This window comes from Chelonoidis abingdonii, chromosome 6 (genome assembly GCF_003597395.2).
Source record: "Chelonoidis abingdonii isolate Lonesome George chromosome 6, CheloAbing_2.0, whole genome shotgun sequence".
NCBI classification, from domain to species: domain Eukaryota; kingdom Metazoa; phylum Chordata; order Testudines; family Testudinidae; genus Chelonoidis; species Chelonoidis abingdonii.
Genome location: NC_133774.1, coordinates 51,018,947 through 51,044,099, shown reverse-complemented (window position 1 = coordinate 51,044,099; position 25,153 = coordinate 51,018,947). Strand labels below are relative to the sequence as shown.

The 25,153-nt window shown below is 41.6% G+C and overlaps 1 protein-coding gene across 5 annotated transcripts in view; it reads left to right on the top strand.

The window, feature by feature from the left end:
* Positions 1-25,153, top strand: part of FCHO2 (FCH and mu domain containing endocytic adaptor 2) — a 239,032-nt gene that overhangs the window by 151,426 nt on the left and 62,453 nt on the right. For all 5 annotated transcript variants that reach the window (XM_075067024.1, XM_075067019.1, XM_075067023.1 and 2 more), the window contains exon 11: positions 6,841-6,865. In XM_075067024.1, the coding sequence (XP_074923125.1) occupies positions 6,841-6,865 (25 nt within the window). The remainder of the gene's footprint in view (positions 1-6,840; positions 6,866-25,153) is intronic.

The following is a 25,153-nucleotide window of genomic DNA, read 5'->3' as shown; positions in this document are numbered from 1 at the left end:
AGCCCCAGGAACTTTTTAATTTCATTTCCTGTTTGGTCAGCTTGGCAAACTCAGCAGCACAGGTGACCACGCAGTACCCCCAGAATCGTAGAGCGTAGAATGTTTCTATGCTCCCCCTATCATCTCCGTCCCTGAGGTTATCGCAGATTAGAAAGCGGAAGAAACGCACTCACGATGACATGTTTTCCGAGCTCATGGAATCCTCCCTCATTGATAGGGCACAGCTTAATGCATGGAGGCATTCAGTGGCAGAGGCCAGGAAAGAATTAAGTGACGACAGAGAGCGGAGACAGGACTTGATGCTGAGGCTAATGAGGGAGCAAACGGACAAGATGAAGCATCTGTTGGAGCTGCAGGAAAGCCAATAAGAGCACAGACCCCCACTTCATCCACTGTGTAACTGCCTTCCCTCCTTCCCATGTTCCATAGCCTCCTCACCCAAAGAATGCGGTGGGGGAGGCTCCGAGCACCCAGCCACTCCACTCCAGAGGATGGCCAAGCAACGGAAGGCTGTCATTCAAACAGTTTGGTTTTTAGTGTGGCTATAATAAGCAATGTGGCCTTGTCCTTCCCTCCTCCCCCACTGCACCCAGGCTACCTTGTCCATTCTCTCATTTTTTTTAATTAAGAAAGACAGAAAATGCATGGTTTCAAAACAATAGTTACTTTATTTCGAAGGGGGGAGGGTGGTTGGCTTACAGGGAATTAAAATCAACAAAGAGAGCGGGTTTGCATCAAGAAGAAATACAACTGTCACACCAAAGCCTGGCCAGTCATGAAACTGGTTTTCAAAACCTCTCTGATGCACAGCACGCCATACTGTGCTCTTCTAATCGCCCTGGTGTCTGGCTGCTCAAAATTGGATGCCAGGCGATTTGCCTCAACCTCCCACCCCGCCATAAACTTCTCCCCCTTACTCTCACAGATGTTATGGAATACACAGCAAGCAGCAATAACAATGGGAACGTTGGTTGGGCTGAGGTCTGACAAACAGCACCAGTGAGCTTTTCAATGTCCAAAGGCACATTCTACCACCATTCTATACTTGCTCAGCCTATAGTTGAACTGCTACTTACTACTGTCCAGGCTTCATGAACGGATCCCACGAGCTCGTCGCTGGGGAGCAGGAGAACAGAGTTGCAAGGGAAGTGATGGAGCCCTACACCATGCCTTGCAGGTTTCTAGGAGCAGGGCAGGGAAGACGTTCCCAGAACCTCCGGCCGCACTACATGTCCGACGAGGATGGTTACCAGTCCTACTGCACTGTCTGCTGCCAGCAGCACCCAGGAGGACCAGTACAGATCCCTCAAGCTCATCGCTGGGGACCAGGAGAGCAGAGTTGCAGCAGAAGCGGTGGATGACGACAGTTAGCAGTCCTACTGCACCGTCTGCTGTGAAGGCAAGGAGCTGCTGCTGTGTAGCAATGCCAGCTGCGGCAGGTGCTTCTGTGTCAAATGCTGGAAGGTCCAGGTAGGGCAAAGTAACTCGGCGAAGGCAAAAGAGCAAGAGCCCTGGAGCTGTTACATGTCTTAACCACAGAAGTGCTATGTGGTGTTACAGTGCTGACTGGACTGGAATGTACAGCTTCTTCACCAGTGATAAAGGACAGGAATATAATGCACCTAAAATGTAAAAAGGCCTGTATATTTCCCAGAGTCATAGAATATCAGGGTTGGAAGGGACCTCAGGAGGTCATCTAGTCCAACCCTCTGCTCAAAGCAGGACCAATCCCCAGACAGATTTTTGCCCCAGATCCCTAAATGGCCCCATCAAGGATTGAATTCTCAACCCTGGGTTTAGCAGGCCAATGCTCAAACCACTGAGCTACCCCTCCAACCCCCACCTCTTCTACCCCTGATAACAGAATGTCAATGATTTCATTGGCTACTTGGCTCACAGTAGCCCCCACAGTAGACTTGCCCACAACAGCAGCGGTGACAGTGAACTGAGCGGACTCCATTCTTGCCATGGTATGGCATCTGCACAGGTAACCCAGGAAAAGCGCAAAAGGATTGTCTTCCGTTGCTTTCATGGAGGGAGGGGCAACTGATGACATATACCCAAAACCACCCAGGACAATGTTTTTGCCCCATTGGGCATTGGGAGCTTAACCCAGAATTCCAGGAGGCGGCGGGAACTGTGAGATAGCTACCCACCATGCACCACTCCATAAGTCGATGCTAGCCATGGTAGTGAGGACATGCTCCGCCGACTTAATGCACTTAGTGTGGATCTACGCGATCAACCATATAAAATCAATTTCTAAGAATCGACTTCTGTAAAACTGACCTAATTTCGTAGTGTAGACATACCCTGAATGCGACATCTCTTTCCAGCCTCACCAGAGTCAACTGCTGGAAACTTCAATCTCCTTCTCCATTTAAGAAACCTGTCGAAGGACAGAAGGCAGAATTTAGAAGATGACATTTAGCTTATTCAGTCCTTTTAAACCTCTTATTTTCTGCTCTCCTATTGGCATTGAAATCTATGGTTTTCTTGAGGACTAGAATTGCATAATTTTTAACTACATAATTTGAGTATGACATGGAATAGATTTTAAGGTCAGAAGAGACCATTATTGTCATCTAGTTTGACGTCCAACATAACACAGGCCGTAGATTTTTTTCCACTGGTTATTCCTGCATCAAAGCCATTAGCAAGACATCCAGTTTTTATGTAGATTTCAAGTGATGGAGAATCCACTGCATATCCTGGAAATAAATTGTATTTCTAAATTGGTGATTAATCCAGTGGTTAATTGCCGTCTTTTGTGTGTGTGTGTGTGTGTCATATTCCTAGTCTGTATTTGTCTAGCTTCAGCTTCTAATCATTGGATCTTGTGTCTTTATGCCTTTTTCTGCTAGATTAAAGAGATCTGTACTATCAGAAATCTTCTCTTCGAATCACCTCTAACCTCTTTGTTCAGATAAACAGATTGAGCTTCTTTGGCCTTTCATTGTAAGGCAACTTTTTCCAGACCTCATGTCATTCTTTTTACAGCATGGACACCAGAACTGGAAAATGGTATTCCAGTAATGGTCTCACTAATGCTCTGTGCCATGAAAATAACACCTCCTAATTCTACTCTTTTTTCCCCTACTTCTGCACCTCTACCTCGATATAACCCTGTCCTTGGGTGCCAAAAAATCTTACGGCGTTATATCGAACTTGCTTTGATCCGCCGGAATGCGCAGCCCCCTCAGAGCACTACTTTACCGCATTATATCAGAATCGGTGCTATATCGGGTCACATTAGATTGGAGTATAGATGTACATCTAAACATCGTGTCTGCTTTCTTAGCCACCACATTGCTCTTTAGTTGATTACACTGCTCTACAGCCAAAATGCTTCTGAAATAAATGTAGTCAAACTTTACTAATTCTGGGTCACTGAGAACGAAAATGATGCTTAAAATTGTTGATTGGCTCTAGTCTAGCTGTTGGGCTCCAGACTACAGCAGTGGAATCTCCTGGCAGGTGATGTTAGCGTTTCCATGTTCCGTGACCGTCAAAAGGATCATGTCCCATTCTTCTTCATGGAAGGTGATCTTGTAGCCTGCAACAACATCGATGGTGTGATGGCAGCCCTCAACATCGTTCACGATCCAGATGAGTGGAGACTGTTCATTGATTCATCGAAGACGAGTCTTAAAGCTGTTTTGCTGCATAATGGCAATGTTTTGCCATCAATTCCAGTTGGTCATGCAGTCCATATGAAGGAAACCTATGACAACATGAAACAACTTTTGAGGTGCATAAACTATGACCAACATCAGTGGCAGCTTTGTGGCGATTTGAAGGTTGTTGCTCTCTTGCTTGGTCTGCAGACTGGATACACAAAGTACTGCTGTTTTCTCTGCGAATGGGATAGTCGTGCAAGAGATTCCCACTACATCAAGAAAGATTGGCCACTCCGACAGTCATTGGAGCCTGGGAGGAAAAGTGTTCAGCATCCACCACTTGTTGAATCAAGGAAGATTTTGTTACCACCCTTACACATCAAGCTGGGTGTGATGAAGAACTTTGTCAAGGCCATTGACAAAACACAAGCAGCTTTCAAGTACCTCCGTGGAAAATTTCCAAGGTTAAGTGAAGCTAAGATAAAGGAAGGTGTCTTTGTTGGTCCTCAGATTCGTGAACTTCTTCGAGATGATGCATTTGACCATGCACTGCGTGGCAAGGAAAAGACGGCATGGAAAGCCTTCCAGTTAGTGGCAATAAATTTTCTCGGAAACAACAAGGCAGACAACTACAGGTTGTTGGTGGAAAACCTCCTCAAGGCATACAAAAGCCTTGGTTGCAACATGTCACTAAAGATACATTTTTTGCACTCTCATCTAGATTTTTTTCCACCGAACTGCGGAGCAGTGAGCGACGAGCACGGCGAGCGATTTCACCAGGACATTGCAACAATGGAGAAACGCTATCAGGGCAAATGGAGCCCATCAATGCTTGCAGACTATTGCTGGACAGTGACAAGAGATGCTCCATTTAATGAATACAAGAGACAAGCCAAGAAGCGCCGAGTAGACACTGAATAGGACTAAACTATGTACATAATAGTTTTTTGCCTTTTGTTTCATAATAAATTTTATTTATATAACCCTTTTGCTGATTTTTAAAGTGTTACATAAACAGGACAGGTGAAATATTATCATGTAAAGCAACCATAAACACATGAAAAGACCTAGGTTTACAATTTATGATTAAAACTCTACTATCTACACAATATACATAGACATAAAATGTAAAAACCTAAATATCTTAGAAACAGTAGCCAATCAGTTGTTTTAATTGTCATATTTGAATTCAGCACATCAAAATACGTAATAAATACCACATTTTATCTCTGAAGCAGACAACTTCTCAAAAATTGTAAACCACTGTTATCCTGCATGATGCCTAAGTCTTTTTCTGAGCTGCTGATTTCCAGTATGCAGTCTTCCATTCTGCAAATGTGACCTCCATTTTTGGTTTCTAGTTTTGTGACCTTATATTTTGCTTTATTAAAACACGTGTTCTTGTGAGCCCATCTTACCATGCAATCTCAGATAATTCTGTTGAACTGAGCTGTGCTTATCATTTACCACTCTACCAATTTTTGTATCTATAAACTTTACCAGCAATGATAATGAAGATATTGAGTAATATTGGCCAAGAATATAGCCCTGTGAAACCTCACAGAGCTGCCGTCGCTGTATGATGATTCCCGATTTACACTTTCATTTTGAGATTTATCAGTCAGATTTTAATTCATTGAATATGTGCTCATTGATTTTGTAGGAATCTTCATTCTAGTTTGCTTCCAGTAGTTTCTAATCTTTCTTGTTTGTATAGTTTAGATGATTTTTTTTTTTTTTAATATCAAATGTTGTAAAACTTAGTTCTCATGTCTTGAGACACATGGGCGAAATCAGGTGAACCTTCTCTTTGAGCCATCACTTGCACTTTCTGTTTTTTAAAATAGCCTTGCCTGATGCTGCTACCTTAGCTAGGCCAGCAAAGAGGTAAAATATACATGAATTAAAAACTTGTTCACAGATGCAGACCCCGTATTCCTGTGTTCTTTTTAGAAAAACACCTCATTCTAAGTGCTTTCTTAAGGTGATATTGGAATTCCATATTCATGGTTCAGTTTCTTTGCAAGTTTTTTTGTCATTCATGAAGAGATTATAGGTTGGATGTCTGAATTAACTGTTTGGCCTATCAAAGAAATGTCTGTTACCACTTTTATTATTATTTCTATTTGTCATAAATACAGCTGTCTTTAAGAAATAATTAACATTCATTTACAGTGACCATTTGCCATTTGATTTTTGATGGTGCAGGTTACAGAAGGCCTGTGTATTGATTCCATAGTCAAGTGTTTAGTTCAGAGTAGCTCCAGCTTGCATTTATCAGTTGTCTCGGAGAATGTCATGTCCAGTCACTTGGACTGACTTTCATTTTTGAGAACATTACTGTTTGAATCCAGAAACTACAGTGGAATCTGTTGACAGTCCAATAGCAAGCATTCACAAATACTAAATACTTACCAACTGCTTTTTTGGAAACTTTTTTTATTCTTGAAGAGGTGATTTTTATTTTATTTTTTTTACCGAGCCTTTGTGGTGGTGGTCTGTCTTGTTACTTGTTGGTATATAGACCAGTTCTTATGATGCAACTCAAGTCTGTCTAACTATGACTCCAGGGCCCACACGGTTCTTGGACATGATCTAAAAGAGTGAAGTTATGGAAGAGAGCAACTCTAAACTCCATTAGCCTAGTCATAATTGTTTCTAGAACAGGTTATTGTCCAAATGAGTGAATTTTTTTATATGGACAGTTTCATTAGTATTGTTGACAGGGCTTTTCTGCATGTGCACATCATCTGCATAGACCTGACTCTCTCAAATTACATAAATCTACACGAAATTGTTAAACATTTGCCTTCAACCCAGAACAATGTGGGAATTCACAGATATAACTTAAAATCCAGGCTGAAACTCCTGCCTTAACTCATTCCATTATATTTTTTTCTTTTTTGCACCAGGTCGTGAGTTAAGGCTGGAATGTCAACTTTGATTTTCAGCATTTATGTGAATTTCCTTGCTTTGCTGGACTCAGCTTAAACCTTCAGTTACTTTGCTATTTTCTCACAGCTGAATAAAGAGAACTCACTTAATTAATAATATCAGTTAAATAAAACAATGTTACTGTTGCTTTTTAGAAGTTATGTGCAAAGGGATGGGTTGTAAGCAAATTAAAAACTACTAAAGGAGATTCCAGAATTGTATTAAAAAATACATCTCTATCTGTGCATTTTTGATAGTTACATATTTTTTCTTTATTTTTTTACAGGGAATGTCCAGATGCAGATTCAGTTGTAAGTAGATTTATTTCCTATGCAAGTGTGTAATCTAACTTTGTCGGGGGCTAAAATTTAGTCAACTGACTTACCTTCTGGTATGACAAAGCAAAGTACTATTCTGTTCTAATGTCTTAATTGGAGTGTCTCTACAGTAGTTATTTTTACCGTGTTTGCAGACAGAATTTTTTAAATCTGTAATAAATTTATATTTCATAGAAACTTTAATTTTTGAACAAGACACTTTAACCATTTGTAATTTATTTTGGAAGTTTAATAGGTACTTAATGGAGTAAACACTTGTGATGTCCTTGTAAGTTCCTAGCCCTGCATTGTCATCTGCCCTTACCAATTTCTGTGTTCTTGCAGAGCCCTGTTGACTTCAGTGGGTTCCATTTGGCTTCAACAATTTATTCACGTGGATGATAGTATAGGTTCGGAGATTAAATTTGTAAATGTCTGAAATTTATATTAGATTTGTTCACTCATTGGCATGATAGACACAGCTTTATTTTTGTGCAACTGTTTCACTTTCCTCAGCTCCATTTATAGTGTATTTTGTAGTTTCACTTTCAACTTTGAAGATGTAGCCGTTCTAAATGAAACAGTGGATTCAGTACTTTTCTGTTTGATTAAAACAGAAGAGTTTAAGGATCCAAATTCATCTGTTTTTTGTTTACTATCTGTGCACTTTGCTGTTTTAATGATAGTTAACATTTTGGAGATTTGGATTACCAAAAAATAATCTAGTAGTGCACTTCTGCTAAATAAAAAAAAGTACATTAAATTCTTTGCATTATTTGCTACAAAGGTACATAATTTATGAACAGTCAGGTTTTATTTTTTATTATCCACGTAATTTAAACACAACTCTGTTATCTGTTACAAAGGCATCTTGTTTAAATTGCTGAAGGCATTTGGGCAACACAAATGTTCTTTTTTGGGTGACTTTACAGTGAAAGAACAGAGAATTAACCCTAGAATTATCAGGCCCTTAATGGAAATAATGGCTTTCTGATTTGCTTATTTTGGTGCTCATGGTTTAAAAAATTAATGAAACAAATTCAGCTGTAAATGTGCCTGGAATTCCTTTCCGATACACTAGGCATCATATGATCTTATAACTGAATTTACTCAGTATAGTATTAATTTGCAGACTGAAAATTTCATATTTTCATAACTTCTAACCAGAAAATGTGTAGTTTCATTTGTTTCCCGGTCTGTATGATTCCCAGCCATTCATGAATGCACTTAGAACAAGATTTATAACTTCCATCTATTGTCTCTTTTTAAGTTTCAAGCTATTCATACTACTCCCTTTGGTGAAATTCTGTAATAAAACACATTCAAAACATAGTCGCTTTCACATAAAGTGATGCAGAATGCTATCTCTGTTCAGCAGTCCATATTGTACACTGGGGAATGTCACACAACCCCATCACCATCAGGTTTCTAATGGACTTGGGTAGGTTATACCCACAGGTGTAGGATCCTATTCCCGCATGGAATTTGAACTTCATGTTGGCAAAATTAGTGGTGCCACCTTTGAACCTCTTGCAATTTGCTCTCCGCTCAATCTTTCTGTGAAGATGATTTTTTTTTATTGCAATTATCTCAGCAAGGAGAGTGGGTGAGTTGACAGCAGTGGTGTCAAGTCCTTTCTATGAAGTTTTCCACAAGTTAAAAGTTTATCTCCACCCTCATCCTAAATTCCTAACAAAGATAGTCTTCAATTTTTGCCATAACCAAGCAGTTCATTTGCCGACTTTCTTTCCAAAGCCTCACGCTCAGAGAGATGAGGAAAGTCTTCCATTCATTAGAAGTGAAAAGAACTTAAGTTTTCTATCTGGACTGCACTAAGTCCTTTATGTCCTCAACACAGCTCTGTGTTGTGATAGCAGACAGAGTGAAAGGTCATCTGGTTTCCACTCAGAAAATTTCATCCTTGGGTTTCTTCATGCATTCATTTGTGCTTCCTGTTGGCTAGTGTTACTTCACCACGAGAGTGTTGACTCGGTCAACTAGGGTGCATGCAGCATCAGCAGCTTTTCAACTCCAAGTACCTATTCTGGGCATTTGCAGAGCGCCAACTTGGTCATCAGTGCACACGTTTGCTTCTCATTATGCTATAACCAGTCAGTTCAGGACAATACCCTCTTTTGAATGTGTTCTTCTCCAGTCTCTGCTTAAGTAGACTCCAAGCCCACCTCCAAGTTAATCTGCTTGTGAATCACCTACAGTGGAATGGATATGTGCAATCACTCAAAGAAGAAATGGTTATCTATCTTTCCATAACTGTTCTTCAAGATGTGTTGCACATGTCCATTCCACGACCTGCCCTCCTTCCCCACTCTTATCAATGTCTATCTGGTAAAAAGCAACTGAGAGGCTTGGGTGCGGCTCCACCCCCATATACCAACATGCAGTGGCACACTACAGCAGAGGGCCCTCAAGCTGCCCTGATGTGTATTGCTTAGGGAAAAAGACATCCGACAACAGAGCATGGGGTGCACAAATCTCTACAGTGGAAAGGACAGGTGCAGCATGTCTCGAAGAACAACAGTTACAGACTGGTAGTTAACTGTTTCTTCCATGTGGTATATACCTCACGCATTGGTTGTTACATCAGAAAGATTTTTCTTGGTATTTTGTATATGCTTAGTTAGTTATAGGTGGCGGTAGTAGTACCCTTTGCGTTAGATTACTTAGTTTAGTAGTTACATAAGTTGGTTTTTCTGATCCAGTGTCTTCACCAGGTTTCAAGCACCTCCCCTCTTGTGGAGTAGCTGTCCCCAGCAGTAATCCCCATATTTTGTGCTTATTGTTCCTAGGAGAGGAGCATATTAAGAAGTACTCAATTTGCCTGCCCTTCAAAAAGGTGATGAAAGTGGTTAGAGACTTAGATCTGAAGCTGCACCTTATGGAGTGAGTCATGAGGCCTGCTTTAGCCCTGGGATTAGATTGTCTGGCCCCTCAGAGAGCTTTGGTGCTGCCGGGAAGCTCTGACTCTTCAAGGAGAAGACTGTTCTTTTGTCTCCTCCTCCAAGAAAGAAGGCTTATAAAACTGACCGCAGTCACTCCAAGACTTGGGGAGATTTTTCCTCTCTTAAGAGGAATGTTGACTGGCACTGGATTTCCTTGAGTACTCAGAATAGAGCAGGGCTCTCTATCCACTTGCTGATACCAAGATGAGATCATTCCATGACCATACCATTGACTCTGGTACCATTTGTGGGGCGGCTATTGAGTCTGATATCAACCATGTTGCTCTCAGCACCAACCATATTGACTCCACAGGCTTATCAAGCTGACAAAGATTTACTCTCTCTTTCTGTGCTGGACTCACCTGTGATATAGGAGTCATCAGCTGTGGTGGTGTCTTCTGTGGTCCTGGGACCATCTGGTTTGATTGCCCTAGAATATGGGCTATTGTGGGCATCATCTCTGGCACCACTTGAAATCCAGACTGCACAGACAATATAAGTTTCTGGATCAGCACCAAGACGTGCCGATTTAATGTTTCTCTCCGGAGACAGTGTCAGCTTCTATAGCCCTAATGCTGTCCAGAGCTACAGATTTGGTACCAGCTTCTTCTAATGGGTATTAATGCTGCCTCTATGATGCTGCCACTACCCAAGGCACCAGCTTCTCTACCTGCGTAGGCACCAACGCAACCCACATACTGGGCTTCAGATGAGTCAGAGCATATGATGGCTCCACCAGAGATGGCTCCTCTTTTCCCTTTGGACTATTTGGAAGGTTCCTTGCATTCAAGTTCACAATCATTTTCCACTTCTCTGTCCAGGCACTGAGCTCAAAAGTCTTTGATACCTCAGGGAAGCACATCAGTACCAGGATCAATATGTTCTCTCAGTAGAGAGAGTGGTTCTTGGCCCAGTTTCTACTAGCCATCAATGCCGTATCCCTTTCTTCTGTGGCATTCATGGAACCATTGGGATTCCCTCAATCTTTACGGTCTCAGTCCTTGGCTTATTGTGGTCACTGAACTCTCCTGGCCCACCTACAGTGGAAATGCATATGGAGGTGGTTCAGTCTGAGACATTTATTGCAGGAGCAAGCAGAATCTCAGCAGATCCCACTGGCCATGTTTCCTCCTTCCTCATCTTCACTGGATGAATCGGCTATACCAGATTCCTCTTCTCATGTGCCTGATGACTTTCAGTCATATTAAAATTTCCTAAGGTGAATTGGTACAGCATTCAGGCAGAATTTGTTCAGGACAATACCCATAGGTTGGTAGACATTCTCCAGTTGTCAGCTCCAGAGAGGATAGCTTTACCTTTGAATAAAGTGCTTTTGGAACCTGCAAAGACTTTGTGGTTTGCTCTCACTTTTTTACTGCCTACAACAAAGCATACTGATAAGCAGTATTATGTTCCTAATGCAGGATTTCAGGCACTTCTACTCACATCCACCCCTCACTCTCTTGTAACAGCTGCAAATGAGAGATTGTGACAGGATATTTAAGAGAATGCTTAAAGGAAAAGTCTCTAAATGGTTGGATTTGATGGGAAGAAAAATATATTCAACTTCGTTTTTACAAATGCTCATTGCTAATCAGCAGGCACTGTTTGAATATGATAAAATTACCAGAATCCTCCAAGAAAGAGTTTAAGGCTTTCATGGCTGAAGGTTGTTTAGTGGGAAAGATGTCATTGCAGTCAGCACTGGATGTGGCAGATTTCTCATCCAGGATTATGGCCTCAGATGTAACAGAGAAGAGCTTCATAGTTACAGAACTCTGGCATAGCGCCCAAGGTCCAGCAGGGACCTACATTTTGATGGTTATTTTTTTGTTTTCAGAAAAGATGGATGAGACGCTACAGTCTTTTAAGGACTCTCAACTTACTTTATGTTCATTGGGGGTTTATATCCATGATAAGAGATGGCATTATGGAAGGCGGCAGCAGCAGCAACAATACCAAGTGGTATTTCCACTGGTATTACAGGCAGTGAGCTTATGCTGCTAGATAGCAGGACTTCTACAGAAAGAACCATAAGTCACAGAGAAGAAGGTCTTCTGGTTCTAATTTCAACTGTCCTGCCCATCCTCCGTCAGCTTTAAATAAGCAATCAATTTTATGCTCATATCAGGGGCAGCTTACCAGTTGTCAATTTCGACACCAGTTCCTCTCCATTTGGAGACACTGTCCCACTTCTGCAGTGCTTGGGAAACAATAACTACATACAAATGTGTCCTAAACACTGTGGGATTGGTGGTTATGTTATCCATTTCCCATCTATCCTCCCTATCTGATCTCTTTTAATGACCCATCTCACAAGTCACTGCTTCTACAGCTGATCCAGACTGCACTTCTGGAGCCATAGAGGAACTTCCCCTTCAGCATTGAGGAAGGGGATTCTACTCTGTTACCTTTTTTGATCCCTAAGTCCAGTATGAGATCTATTCTGGACTCAACAAATATATGAGATTCTGCATGGTAACCTTAGCTACAGTTCTCCTCGCATTAGATCATCATGACTGTTTGCAGCCTTTGATCTTCACTATACCTACTTTCATGGGGCAGTTTTCCCAAGCCACAGGAAGCTACTGAGATTTGTAGTAGCAGGCCAACATTACCATTATACAATATTCCCCTTTGCCCTCTTATCAGCCACACATGTATTTACCAAATGCATGACAGTAATGGCAGCCTGTCTCAGGAGGATGAAAATTTACATCTTGCCATACATAGAAGATTGGCTAGTGAGGAACAAGTCCTCTGTCATGTCCAGTTCATGTTGGATCTCTTTGATCCGCTAGGGTTGATTTTGAACAAGACAAAGTCAGCAGTAATTCCAATGCACAAAATAAATTTCATTGGGCCCTACTAGACTCTTTGAGTTTAAGGATCTTTCTCCCACAAGAGCATTACCAAACAGATTGCCTGTGTCTGTCCCTCCGATCTCACACTTCAGCTACAGTCCATGTACATCTGAGTTTAGTAAGCCATATGGCCTGTTAACACTTTTATATAGTCCAGCATGTGAGATTGTGCCTTCATCCTCTTCAATCATGGTTGAAGTTGCTCTGTCGTCTGAGTTGTCATTCACTGAACAAGCACATCCAAGTGCCACTGATGATTCTGGAGTCCCTACAGTGATGAGCAGAACAGAACACGTATGAGAGGGTGTTCCCTTCCTTTCCTGACAAGCACTATATTTACTAATACCTCCACAATAAGTTGGGAGGCAAGTCTAGAGAAATTGAAAATTCAGGCCTTGTGGACAAAACAAGAAGTTTCCCTACATATCAGCATCCTGGAGCTTCAAGTGGTTGACAAAGCGTGCCAGGCCTTTCGGGCTTAGATTGAGGGCATAGCGGTTCACATTACTTACCAACAGTATCACCGCAGTGTATTATGTCAATAGGCAGGGAGAAGCACACTCCAACCAGCTCTACAAGGAAGCGATAAAGTTTTGTCACTTTTGCATCAAGGAAGATATTGTTCCCACAACTGCATGCCTACTAGTTGCTCAGAAATGGTTGTCCGATTACCTCAGCAGGAGTTTCTCCCAGAGTCATGAATGGTTCCTGAAAAGCAGTGTGCCAAGGTCCCTTTTCAAAGAATGAGGCATTCCGACAGTTGACCTGTTTACAGCAAAAGACAAAAAAGAAATTCAGTCAGTTTTGCTCTCGAGTGGATCTCAGTACAGGGTCATTCATTGATGCCTTCCATTTGAATTGAGAATTGACCCTAATGTATGCCTTCCCCCTGATACCACTCATTCTCAAACTGAAGCTGGAACATGCCAACCTGATACTCATTGCACCAGCTTGGCTGAGACAGTGTTGGTTCTCCAACCTTAACAGTCTGTCTGTTCAATCTCTCAGGAATCTCCTCCCTTCATTCCTGACCTGCTGACACAACATCATAATCTGATACACCATCCAGCACTGGGCCGTCTGCACCTAATGGCATGGATGCTGCATGAGGAGGAGGAACAATGTTTGCAAGCAGTGCAGCGGCGAGTCCTATTTAATGGTAAAAAACCTATTAGGTCTTCCGATTTGGCTAAGTGGAAGTGTGTTTTCATTTGGTCTTTAGCTTGGGGAATTTGGCTGATGCTACCGTGTATTCAAGACATTTTGGATTACCTGTTACATCTTAAGTCCTCAAGTCTGTCACTCAGTGATTTGAGGGTCCACTTAGCAATAATCTCAGCATTTCATCCTCCAGTCTGACAGAAGTTGGTATTTTCCAATTCCATGATGGTTAAATTTCTATAATGTGTTGTCCACTTCTTTTTTCTTGTAAAAGAATTGACTCCTCCAATACTGTGCTGGCTCCCCTCATGAGTCCTCCATTTGAGTCCCTAATCATTTGCTGTCTGTTTCGTCTTTGCCAAAAGACAGCTTTTCTTGTTGCTAGAACTTCCACAAGGAGATTTAGTGAGCTGTGGTCCTTAATGGTGGAGTCTCCATGTACTCAGTTTTTCAAAAGTAATGATGTCACAATTTCACCTTAACCAAACAATATCCCTACCTGTATTTTTTCCTAAGCCTCACTCAAATGCAGATGAACAGCATATTTATTCCTTGGATGTGAGACAATCATTGGCATTCTGTCTGTAAAGGACTTACCACCTCAACTTTTTGTATCTTATGCAGATCAGATGAAGGATCTGGTGATTTCCACACAATTCCTGATAGAATCCTTCCTGCACTGTAATAGCATATGGGGTAGCTCAGACCACAGTTCCCAAAAACTAGTAGCTCATTTAACCAGGGGCCATGCGATTTTGGTTGCATTTCTCAGGGTTTGTCTACACTGGCACTTTGTCAGCAAAACTTTTGTCGTTCAGGGATATTAAAAAACCACACACCTGAATGACAAACATTTTACAGAACTTTGTCGGCAGAAGAGTCGACTAAGCCAGTGCCATTCGTTAGAGGTGGAAGTTTTTTGTCTGAGAGCTCTGTCCTGCCAACAAACAGCAGCTGCACTGCATGCCTTTTAGCAGCACGGCTATAGAAGCACAGCTGTGGCGCTAAAAGCCTCATAGTGTTGCCGTAGCCTTAGTGATGTTTCTGTATTGGACATGTGCAGGGATGCTCCCTGGTCTTTCATACAGACTTTTACCAAACATTATGCTATTATGACTGTCTAGATCAGATGCAAACTTTGGAAAAGAAATTCTGCAATTGTTATTGAAGCAGATTCTAAGAGCCCATTTCCATCCATTACTGCTTGTGTCTCACCTGAGTGGAATACACATCTGCAACCACTGGAAGTAAAAACAGTTACCCTACCTATACTGTCATTGTTTTTGAGACATGGATGCAGACATGTATTCCACAACCCTCTGCATTGGCATCCTCAGTCTTGGATTTCAATGCAAAGGAACTTGAGAGAGGTTAAGGCAGCTATGCCTCAAACAGCCCTGGGTGGGGGTACAAGAGGTCTGAGGGCGCAAGCACTACTGCAGTGGGTACTGCTAAGCAAAGTTCTCTGGCTTTGCTATTCTGGACACATGCACATCTGAGCTGAATACACATCTGCACCCATATCTCAAAGAACAACTGTTACTAATACAGGGAGGTAACTTTCGGGGGGCGGGGGGGCTGGGGTTAGTGAGAGGAGGAAAACTGTGTACAATCTTAACAGTAATGGAGAAGAAAACTGTGGAGGTTTTACTAAAAAATACAACCTCCACCACAATTTGAACTCAGTACCTATGATGCGTAAGGGAAATAGTTTATCCGCTAGTCTTTGTGTATAAACTGTGGGAAATTAGAGGTAGCACTTTGGCCACTTTCTTTAGGACTTTCATATTTGGCTATACATGTAATAATAAGTATTTATGAATAGAAAAAGAAAAATAAACAATATATAATGAGGCAACCATAGAAAATGCATTTCCTACCATAATTGCAGCAGTTCTTACACTGATCCATGGAGATCTGTTTCGTCAGACTTTGCTCATGATCATCTTTGTTTGCAGCTGCCAAATCACATGAAAAGAGAGGTGATAATTTAATATTTCTCTTAAGCTACTTTTCCATAGAACTAATTCTTGTTGTTGCCACAAGAGTGTTATATGATCAATAATGGGGGCTGGGAGGTAAGGGTGCTCTGTAGAAATCTGAGGAGGGTGGATTTGTTCCAAGAGAGACAGTCTCTTATCTATTTAGGTGTGGTTCACTGTATAGAAAATCCTTAAAACTACTGCCATAGTATGTATCAGAAACTACACGCACATTAAAATTTCATTAAATTTATCCATGGTTTATTAGTTTGCTTAGTTTGAATAAGGCTCTGCATGCACCTAAGGAATGCCTAGCCTCACTTCCCCCACACAACCGCCCAGGGGATGAGAAAGGGAGGAAGAGCTGAGAACCAACAACCAGTTGTGGTTAGCTGATTCTTTGCCCCTCTAAAGCCTGGAGACTATTCTAACCTCTGCTAGCTGGTGAGGGTTCCCTCGGGAGCATATGTCAGCTGGAGTAGCCAGAGTGCAACCCTCTCCAGATACTCCTCCTCTTAAGCCTGACATACCCACTGCTGGCTCATACTCCAGGCGAATCCCCAGCATGGGACTTGTGTGTGCTTCCCACTCCCAAGTGTTCCAAGACGAACAGGGTCAACAATCTGCTGTATTAGTTATGGATAGAGCTGTATAAATAACTGATTTTTTTTTGGTTCACCATCAATTGGAGGGGGCCAGGGAGTGGAGTTGGTTGGTTCAAACCAAATTCAAAATGTGTCTGAATTTCAGTGAATCAAAACAATTTCATTTACAATATTTTTAATAAAAGCTAAGGAAATGAAAAGCTAGATTCACAGAACCGTCGGAGGAAGTGATGATGCCCCCTGCCCTATACTCAGTTTAGCCCAATTATTAGGGCACTCCCCTAGGATATAGGAGACCCAGGTTTGAATCCTTACTCTGGAACAGTGTCTGGAACTGTAGTATCCCTCCTCTCTGATAATTTCATTTTGATGATGTCGTAATAGGTTTGGTTTAACATTTGATTTTTTTTTCCCATTTGGGCTCAAACAGTTCACCAAAATCTACACAAATTTGCTAAATGTTTCTGTCAACCATAGTCCCAAGTTTTTCAGTGTAAAAAAAAACCAAACGATTTTGCCTGAAAAACTGTATCCAGTTCTAATTGTCAGTCTTTTATGTTCAGCCCTCAGGTTCAGAAGGTTGGATACCACTGGTATAGATAGTAGGTTGCCTTGTTTTCTTGACTCCGTGTCAAGTTTTTGTGGCTTTGGAATTTATAGTAAAAGTGGCGGGACATCTATAGAAAAACATGAGATATTGTTGAAAAGCAGATTTTATGTCTACAGTTGTAATTTATTAACTCTTCTGTCTTAATATTTTCTGGTTTTTTGTTTTTGTTTTTTTAATTCATTAATGTCTGGCTGGTGTTTGGAACTTGATAATGCAAAAATGGAAGCTGTAGATCAGGGGTAGACAACCTATGGCACATGTGCCGAAGGCAGCACGTGAGCTGATTTTCAGTGGCACCACACTACCCAGGTCCTGGCCACCGGTCAGAGGGCTCTGCATTTTAATTTAATTTTAAATGAAACTTTTAAACATTTTGCAACCTTATTTACTTTCCATGCAACAATAGTTTAGTTATATATTATAGACTTCTAGAAAGAGACCTTCTTAAAAGGTTAAAATGTATTACTGGCACATGAAACCTTAAATTAGAGTGAATAAATGAAGACTCAGCACACCACTTCTGAAAGGTTGCCGACCCCTGCTGTAGATCCTAGAAAATTTTAAGTAAATTACTTGTCTAATTCAGGTGTCCAATGAGTTATAACCAAGGACTCTGGGAAACATTGATACAGAAAATGTGTGGCATAGTATAATACTGTGTTGCTGTGATGTGGTTTAGATACTTTTTAGTTATCATCTGCTACATTAGTCAAGAGAGCTTCCCAGGATATGGAGCCTGAATCATAGCTCACAGAAGTCAATGAATCTTTCCATTGGCTTTGGATCAGGACCATAATGCATTTTTTTCACTTGTCCTAAATTAAGTAAAAATAGAGGCCTTCACATCAACACTACAGAGATAAGTCAACCTAAGTTACAGTAGTCAATGTAGTTTAGATTGATTTTACTGTGGTGTCTACACCACACTTCATCCCATCGACTTATCTTACTCTTCTTGTTCTGGTGGAGTATTGGAATCAACTGGAGAGCTCTCTGCGGTTGATTTAGTGGGTCTTCACTAGGCCCGCGAAGTCCTGCTGCATCGATCCCATTAAGTGTAGACATGGCCTTGTGGCTGCTTGGTAACACTGAGAGCCAAATTTTTAAAGCATAGAGCATTGAAGTTAGGGACAAGATGCTTTTCAGGTCACTCATCATTTTAGCTGCTGAATGTAATGATTTAAAAAAAGAAGTGGGTAAACTTACCTAACCTGAATGCAATATGCCCCAAATGAGAAGTGGGTAAACTCTGTTTACCTGCATATACCCTTGACTATACTACTGATTTTTAACTCAGTGCATAACTTTGTATAGGTGCTCAAGTAACATTGTTGATAAATCATAGTTGCAAGAATATTTACAAAATCAGACCTGACATACAAAATAATACATAGATTTTTTTTGATGAAATTCTAAAAGAATTTACCCACTAATTTTGTATTTTAACAGGTTGCTTGCAAGCATTCAGTACATTAAAAACAATTTAATAATCTCCTGTATAAGACGAGTTTTCACAGTTGTATGCTAATAAAGAAGGCAGAATTACCAGTTACTGACATTTTTCCCCCATTATCCCTGGCTGCTGCGCGGATTTTTTTTTTTTTTTCCCCCATATTGGGTCTGGCCAGATTCATATCTAAGTAAATGCTTATTGTGTTTATAAAGATGTTTCGTTTTAATCTGTTTTAACCATGAAAGATCCTGAAATATTGAAAATAGCTTACCATTGTAATTTAAATAGTTTCAGGAGTCAGTTTGGTTGTATTATTTTATGGGCATATACACAGCTTTTGGCTATTTGTTTGTTTACTTTGTCAAGCTTCATTAGTACTTTTTTTGGCATATAAACTTGGTCAGCTTGAGGTCAAGCATAGCTAAGAACCTTGTAATCTGAACAAGCTGAACTAAGGTACTGGACCATGTGAAGCTCCCATTCTCCTGTTTTTAAAATCACATAGTTCTGAAAGTTTTCAAAAAAGAGAAATTGGATCTAAATATTCTGGATATTAAAGTTAGAGCTTCAAGATAGAATACCAAATTTGAGAAAAGATTGATTTAAGTTCATAAGCTGTCAATGTGTTGTATGGTATTAAAAACAGAAATATTTAGTGGAAAAACTCTCTTCAGCAAGAAAGTAGAGCAAGGTGTAAATTCACTCATTTTTAATTGAGAACTGTTGTGCCTTGAGATGTGTACAGAGGAAAATCTTTTTTTTCTTAGTATGACATACATGCAGGCAATGATATTTACATGAGGAGTATAGTAAGAAAAAGCTGAAAATACAATTTTGGATTTCATTTTTGAAAATTAAGACTAATATGACATAGTAGGAAAATTAAAATGAGTATGACACAGACCTGATATATTGCTTGTCCTCAACCCACTAGTTTTTCAGAAGTGAACGTGCTGAAGCAAAAATCTGTCTCTTGCTTTAAAAGTGTTACAGAAGGGAGCATATTACATCAGTACTCTAAAGAATACACTGGTTTCTTAATCTTTTCTGGGTACAGTTGAATTTGTTGCTACTGATACAGAAGTTTTTTGGTTTAGGTTCTAATGAACTTCTGTCTGCGGTTCCCAGCCAATGGGAGCTGCGGGGGCGGTGTTTGGGGTGGGAGCAGCATGCAGAGCCCCCTGGATGCCCCTACACGTTGGAGCCAGAGGGGTGACATGCGACTGCTTCTGGGAGCCACATGGAGCCATGGCAAGCCCACAACCCTGCTCCTCGGCTGGAGCGCCAGAGCGAGGCAAGCCCCAGATCCTGCTCCCCGGTGGGAGCTTGACGGCCAGATTAAAATGTTTGAAGGGCCGGGTGCAGCCCCGTGCCATCATTTGCCCACCCCTGCTGTAGGCCATGAATGGTCCAAAGTGTTTGGGAACCACTAAGGCTCCCAAGGGCACTAACTTCTGAATGGATTTGGCAGTTATTTTTCAAGGCCTCTGTGCATTCCCACTAATGGGATTCAGTGCCTCGGCATTGAACTGAAGAACTTATAGAAAAAGTGTCCACTGGGGGGGTACAGAAGTGCTGTCACTCTTGATGTCATCACCTACATCTGTGTAAAGAAGTTTGACCCACCTCAGTTTCTTTGTCACTGCTGCAGAGAGCTGAACAACTACTTCTATCCATGAGACTAGTTAGATATTCCATACTCTGAAATATTCAGGGGAAACGCAGGATCTTTTCAAAACTGTCTTGTGAAAGTTCTGCTGGTCTGATCTGGAGAGCCCAGTCAGCTTCCTTTGCCAAAGACACAATCCATATGGAAAGATATGCAGGGCTCTCTTCAGTTACTTATGTAGCCCCACATTCAGGTGTCCATGAAGACACTTGAACATCATTGCTTTCATAAAGTGTCTCAAAAAGATTAAGAATGGACTATATCCAGGGTCTTTTCAAACTTTTCATAGTGAGATCTCTTAATAGAGAATCACATGGACTGCCTCCCTCCCATTTGCAATTACATAGCCCTCTCTGTGGCAGCTATAGCAGTTGCTTACATGTAAAAGTATTTAATGTATTTTAAGCTGTCTTTTAATGGAGTTTAGCAGGTGAAAATGAGGTGCAAGTAACATGTGAACAGTCAGCTGTCTGTGAAGCAGGTTGAGAAGCGCTGAACAAAAGTGTTGTAAGACAATACATAGGAAATTAAGTAGAAATTTAAATATGCTGTCAGTACAGGAAAGTTCTACCTTCTGAGCTTGATTTCAAGGTGACCACTAAATTATGGCCTCTAATATTGTCACCTCATAGTCTCTCTCCATTCTGTTAGTGACTCAGAAGAGAGGTAAGCAAGAATGTTTTCAAGCCCAGGCAGTTGCCATCCTCAAATTGGGTATATAGCCCTCATGCAGATTATTTTCTAAGAGTTCTAAAGACAATCCGTTTTGTCCATGAATAAAATGTTTTAGTATACTAGTAACACAGTCAGCAAATATTTGTGAATATTGTCAAGGAAGGGTTCTTTCATAGATAATAAATTCTAATGCTCTTATCAGTTTATCATCTCATAAGTAAGGCTGCAAGTTTATCATGGAGGTCACAGAAGTCATGGATTCTGTGACTTCCTGGGACCTCTGTGACTTCTGTAGCGACTGTGCGGCTGGCTCAGAGGCTTCCTGAGCCCAGGCAGCCCCTGGCCCAGCTGCACCAACCTCTGCTGGTGCAGTCTTGGAATACAGGAGGGGGTGAGGGCTTTGGGCGGCGCTTACCTCGGGGGGGCTCCTCAGAAATGGTGACATCCTTCGGCTCCTAGGCGGCGGTGCCTTCGCCTGCAGGCACTGCCCCCGCAGCTCCCATTGGCCAAGGTGCTGGCACTTGGGGCAGAGGTAGTGCACAGAGCTGCCTGGCCACGTCTCTAAGAGCTGAGGGAGGGGGATGTCGTTGCTTCCAAGAAGGCTCGGAGCCAGGTAGGGAGGCCGCCAGCACCGCCAACCCTTCCCCAGCACCATCGGGGGTCCTGGGCTGTGCGCTGCTGCCTCTCCCTCCCCCCCCCCCAGCACCTGTCATGGTCATGGGCTGTGAATTTTTGTTTACTGCCCATGACTTGTCCATGATTTTTACTAAAAATACCCATGACTAAAACGTAGCCATACTCAGAAGTGATAGGAACACCTTTCCTTTCATCTGTCTCCCCCTGACCAGCTTTTATAGCCATATGAAAGGGTCAGCTGGCTTGCAGCTAGTCAGTCAGAGGGGCAGCTGCCTCAGTAGCACCCAAGGAAGGTCTCATTCTGGCTTTTTCTTCTTTCCCAGTTGCTTTCTGGGAACTGAGCAGCCAAGGGTTTCCCTTGGAAGGCCCTGTGGCTGTTTCCCAGTCCCTGACCCTTACTGAAGAGTAGTTGTAGCCATGTTGGTCCCAGGGTATTAGAAAGACAAAGTGAGTGAGGCAGCAGCTTATTATCGCCTAGGCCAACAAGACCTAAGCCTAGAGTGGCAAATTTGCAGATGCGGCAAATTTACTCTCACCCCCTCTCCAACTCCGCCCCTTCCCCAAATCCCTGGCCTGCCTCCTCCCCCAAGCACGCCGCATTTCCCTCCTTCCATCTCCCTCCCAGGCTTGCTGCGCAAAAGTGCTGGGAGGGAGGGAGAAGTGAGTAGCGGCACACTCAGAGGAGGCAGAGCAGAGGTGAGCAGGGCCCACGTGTGCGAGGAGTAACTCGGGGGGCCGGGAACTGCTCTCCGCCCCAGGTCACCTCCGCTCCACTGCTGCCATCTCCCGAGTGCCACAACTCCCCTTCTCCCGCCTCCCTCCCTTGCCATGTGAAAGCGCTGGGAGGGAGGGAGGGAGAAGTAAGTAGCAGTGCGCTCGGGGGATAGCAGGGAACTGCTCGCTGCCCCAGCTCACCATCACTCCACCTCCACCATCCCCCCGAGCGCGCCACATCTCCCCTCTCCCTCCCAGGCTCGCTGCTGGGGAGCGGAGGTGAGCTGGGGGCGGGGGGAAGCAATTTTTTTGAGGGCCTAGGGGCGGCAAATTTGTTAATCCGCCACTGGAGTGAGGTAATATCTTTTATTGGACCAACTTCTGTTGGTGAGAAAGACTAGCTTTTGAGTCACACAGAGCTCCTCTTCAAGTCTGAGAGAGAAGTCTTTCCTAAACCCCCACCTCTGGCTTTCAGACAACCTCCCAACCTCTGCAAATTCATCATCAGACACAAGCCCCCCACAGACCAAGACATATCAGCTCAAAGCTGCACCAGACCCTGCCAGAACAGTAGATACAAAACCTGCAGACATAGCTCCACTCCTACAATGATCAACACACCTTTCAAGACCCATGGATCCTACACATGCCCATCACAATACGTGGTGTACCTCATCCTATGCACTAAATGCCCCAGTAACAGTTATGTGGATTAAACCAGACAATCACTATGCTCTTAACTCACGCAGAAAAATGACAAAAGACAAAAACACTCTATCACCTGTGGGCGAACACTTCGCAAAGTGATCACTCTAGATCTGACCTATCAATCCTCCTCCTCAAAGGAAACCTGCACAGTGCTTTTTCAAAAGATTATTGTTGTCTCTTTTGAATCAATGCAGATCACAAAACCCAGGATGAAATGCGTAAGAGCGGGAGACAAAGCATTCTTGATCAGGATATTTCCCCATAGAATGAATTTCCAGAAAAGATTAGGCAAATCTTGTCTGCTACCTTATAAAAAATGCTCCAAAGCCTTTGAAAGTCTTTCTACCTTAGCAAGAATGACACTCCCATCGGACCCAAACAAATTAACCAACAAGAGCAGCAACAAAATAAAATTGTATCCTGTTTAGCGTTCTTATGGCCCAAAAAAGAGTATCACACAGTCCAGGGAATCCACTAAGTTGGAAATACAGCAAGATACAAAAGAGAAGAAAATAAAGTTAAGGAAGTGAACTGGAAAAGCTATTGTTTAATATTCAAATAGTGGTTATACCCAAATGCCAAAACCAAGGAGCTGTATAAATACAAACCTAAGAGAGAAACGCTACCCCAGTAAAGGAAGAACAAACAAGAGATTAGTTTTAAAAACTTTTATAAAGTTTGACGAACACATTATATGATATATCATATTGGGGAAAATGTTTTTGAATTTCATTATATTGTGTGATGGGCAGCAATGCAAAACATTCATATGACAATTTTTCCCACATTTTAAGTCTTTTTGAAATAAAAGTTTGACATGTACACAGATTTTTGATCTGATGCTTCTCTTTTGTGGATGTAAAAATTTCTCTTGGTTTTATTGGCAGTATCAAAAACTGTTGATATTTGCACAGGAATTCTTATCGTAATAACTGAATGTACTAGACTTAAGGAAATGGTAACTTGTAGCAAATTTAGGTAATTAAATGACCGTTGCTACATACTTTGAGGAAAGTTTCAGAACTAAATCTATTTTGCCTCTCTCAACTTTTTTTTTTTTTTTTTTTTTTGAGGGGGAGGGCAGTGGAGACAGAGTACTGACTTCTTATGCCCAGGCTTCTTTCAATCCATGCCTTGATTGCTATGAGATGAGGCTCTGTCAATCAAAATAAAATTGTAAAAGGTGAGGCTAAATTAAAAGTAACATTTTAATATACTGGATGCCATTGAAATGTAAACATTTACCACCAGATGCTGCATATTTATTACATTATTTCATATTTTAAGTGTAGGGAAAAAACTGTAGTATCTCAGAGAATGTGGTAACTATTGGCAAATAAATATTTTAAGGTGACCTGAAGCTATGTTGGTCCTTTGAGGGAAAAAATAAACAAGGTAAAGTTATACTCATCTTTTGGGACAAAATTATTATTTATTGAGAAGTAAAATTAGAAAACCTAAAAATTTCTTAAAATCAGCCTCTGACTTCTTGGTGATCCGGGATCTATTTATTGAAATTAAACATGAGAGAGATACTTTTGAATATATTGCTCTACTTTTGCATTTTATTTCACATTAGTAGCCTCTTGGAAACTTTAAAGTAACAGGGCTTTTTCCATTTGATTGGTCTATGTTCACTTGGCAAATCTTGCATCTACTGCTCCATTTCCAGGGTAAATAATGTAATACAAGAAGCTCCTTGTTAAATTAACTACTGAAAACAAAACTATCTGTAGGGTTAGAAAGATTCATATTTTCAAGTGCAGGCACTTGGCACATGCACACACAACAGTTTTGATACTCCTTATTTGGATTTGGGAAATTGGACAATTTTGACTGTGTATGTATTTGTTGGTAGTTCTTTATTATAGTCAAGATGGTCACATCAAAAATGAAATTATATATCTTGCAGGAGTATTTAATAGTGAAGTTTTTATTCTCCTTTGTTAGAGAAACGTGTCAGATAACTTAAAATAAATGTGGATAGTACAGGGAATGATCTCTAACCAGAAAAGCTGCAGCACTCTCAAATGAAATATACATGGCTCTGCACAGAGAGTTGAACAGATTACAGGGGATTCACTTAAAGACTCCAGATAAATAGCCAAGACATTGGCCTGGTCTACACTATGCATTTAAATCGATTTAAACAGCGGTAAATTGATTTAACGCTGTACCCGTCCACACTACAACGCTCTTTATATCGATATAAAGAGCACTTTATATCGATTTCTGTACTCCTCCC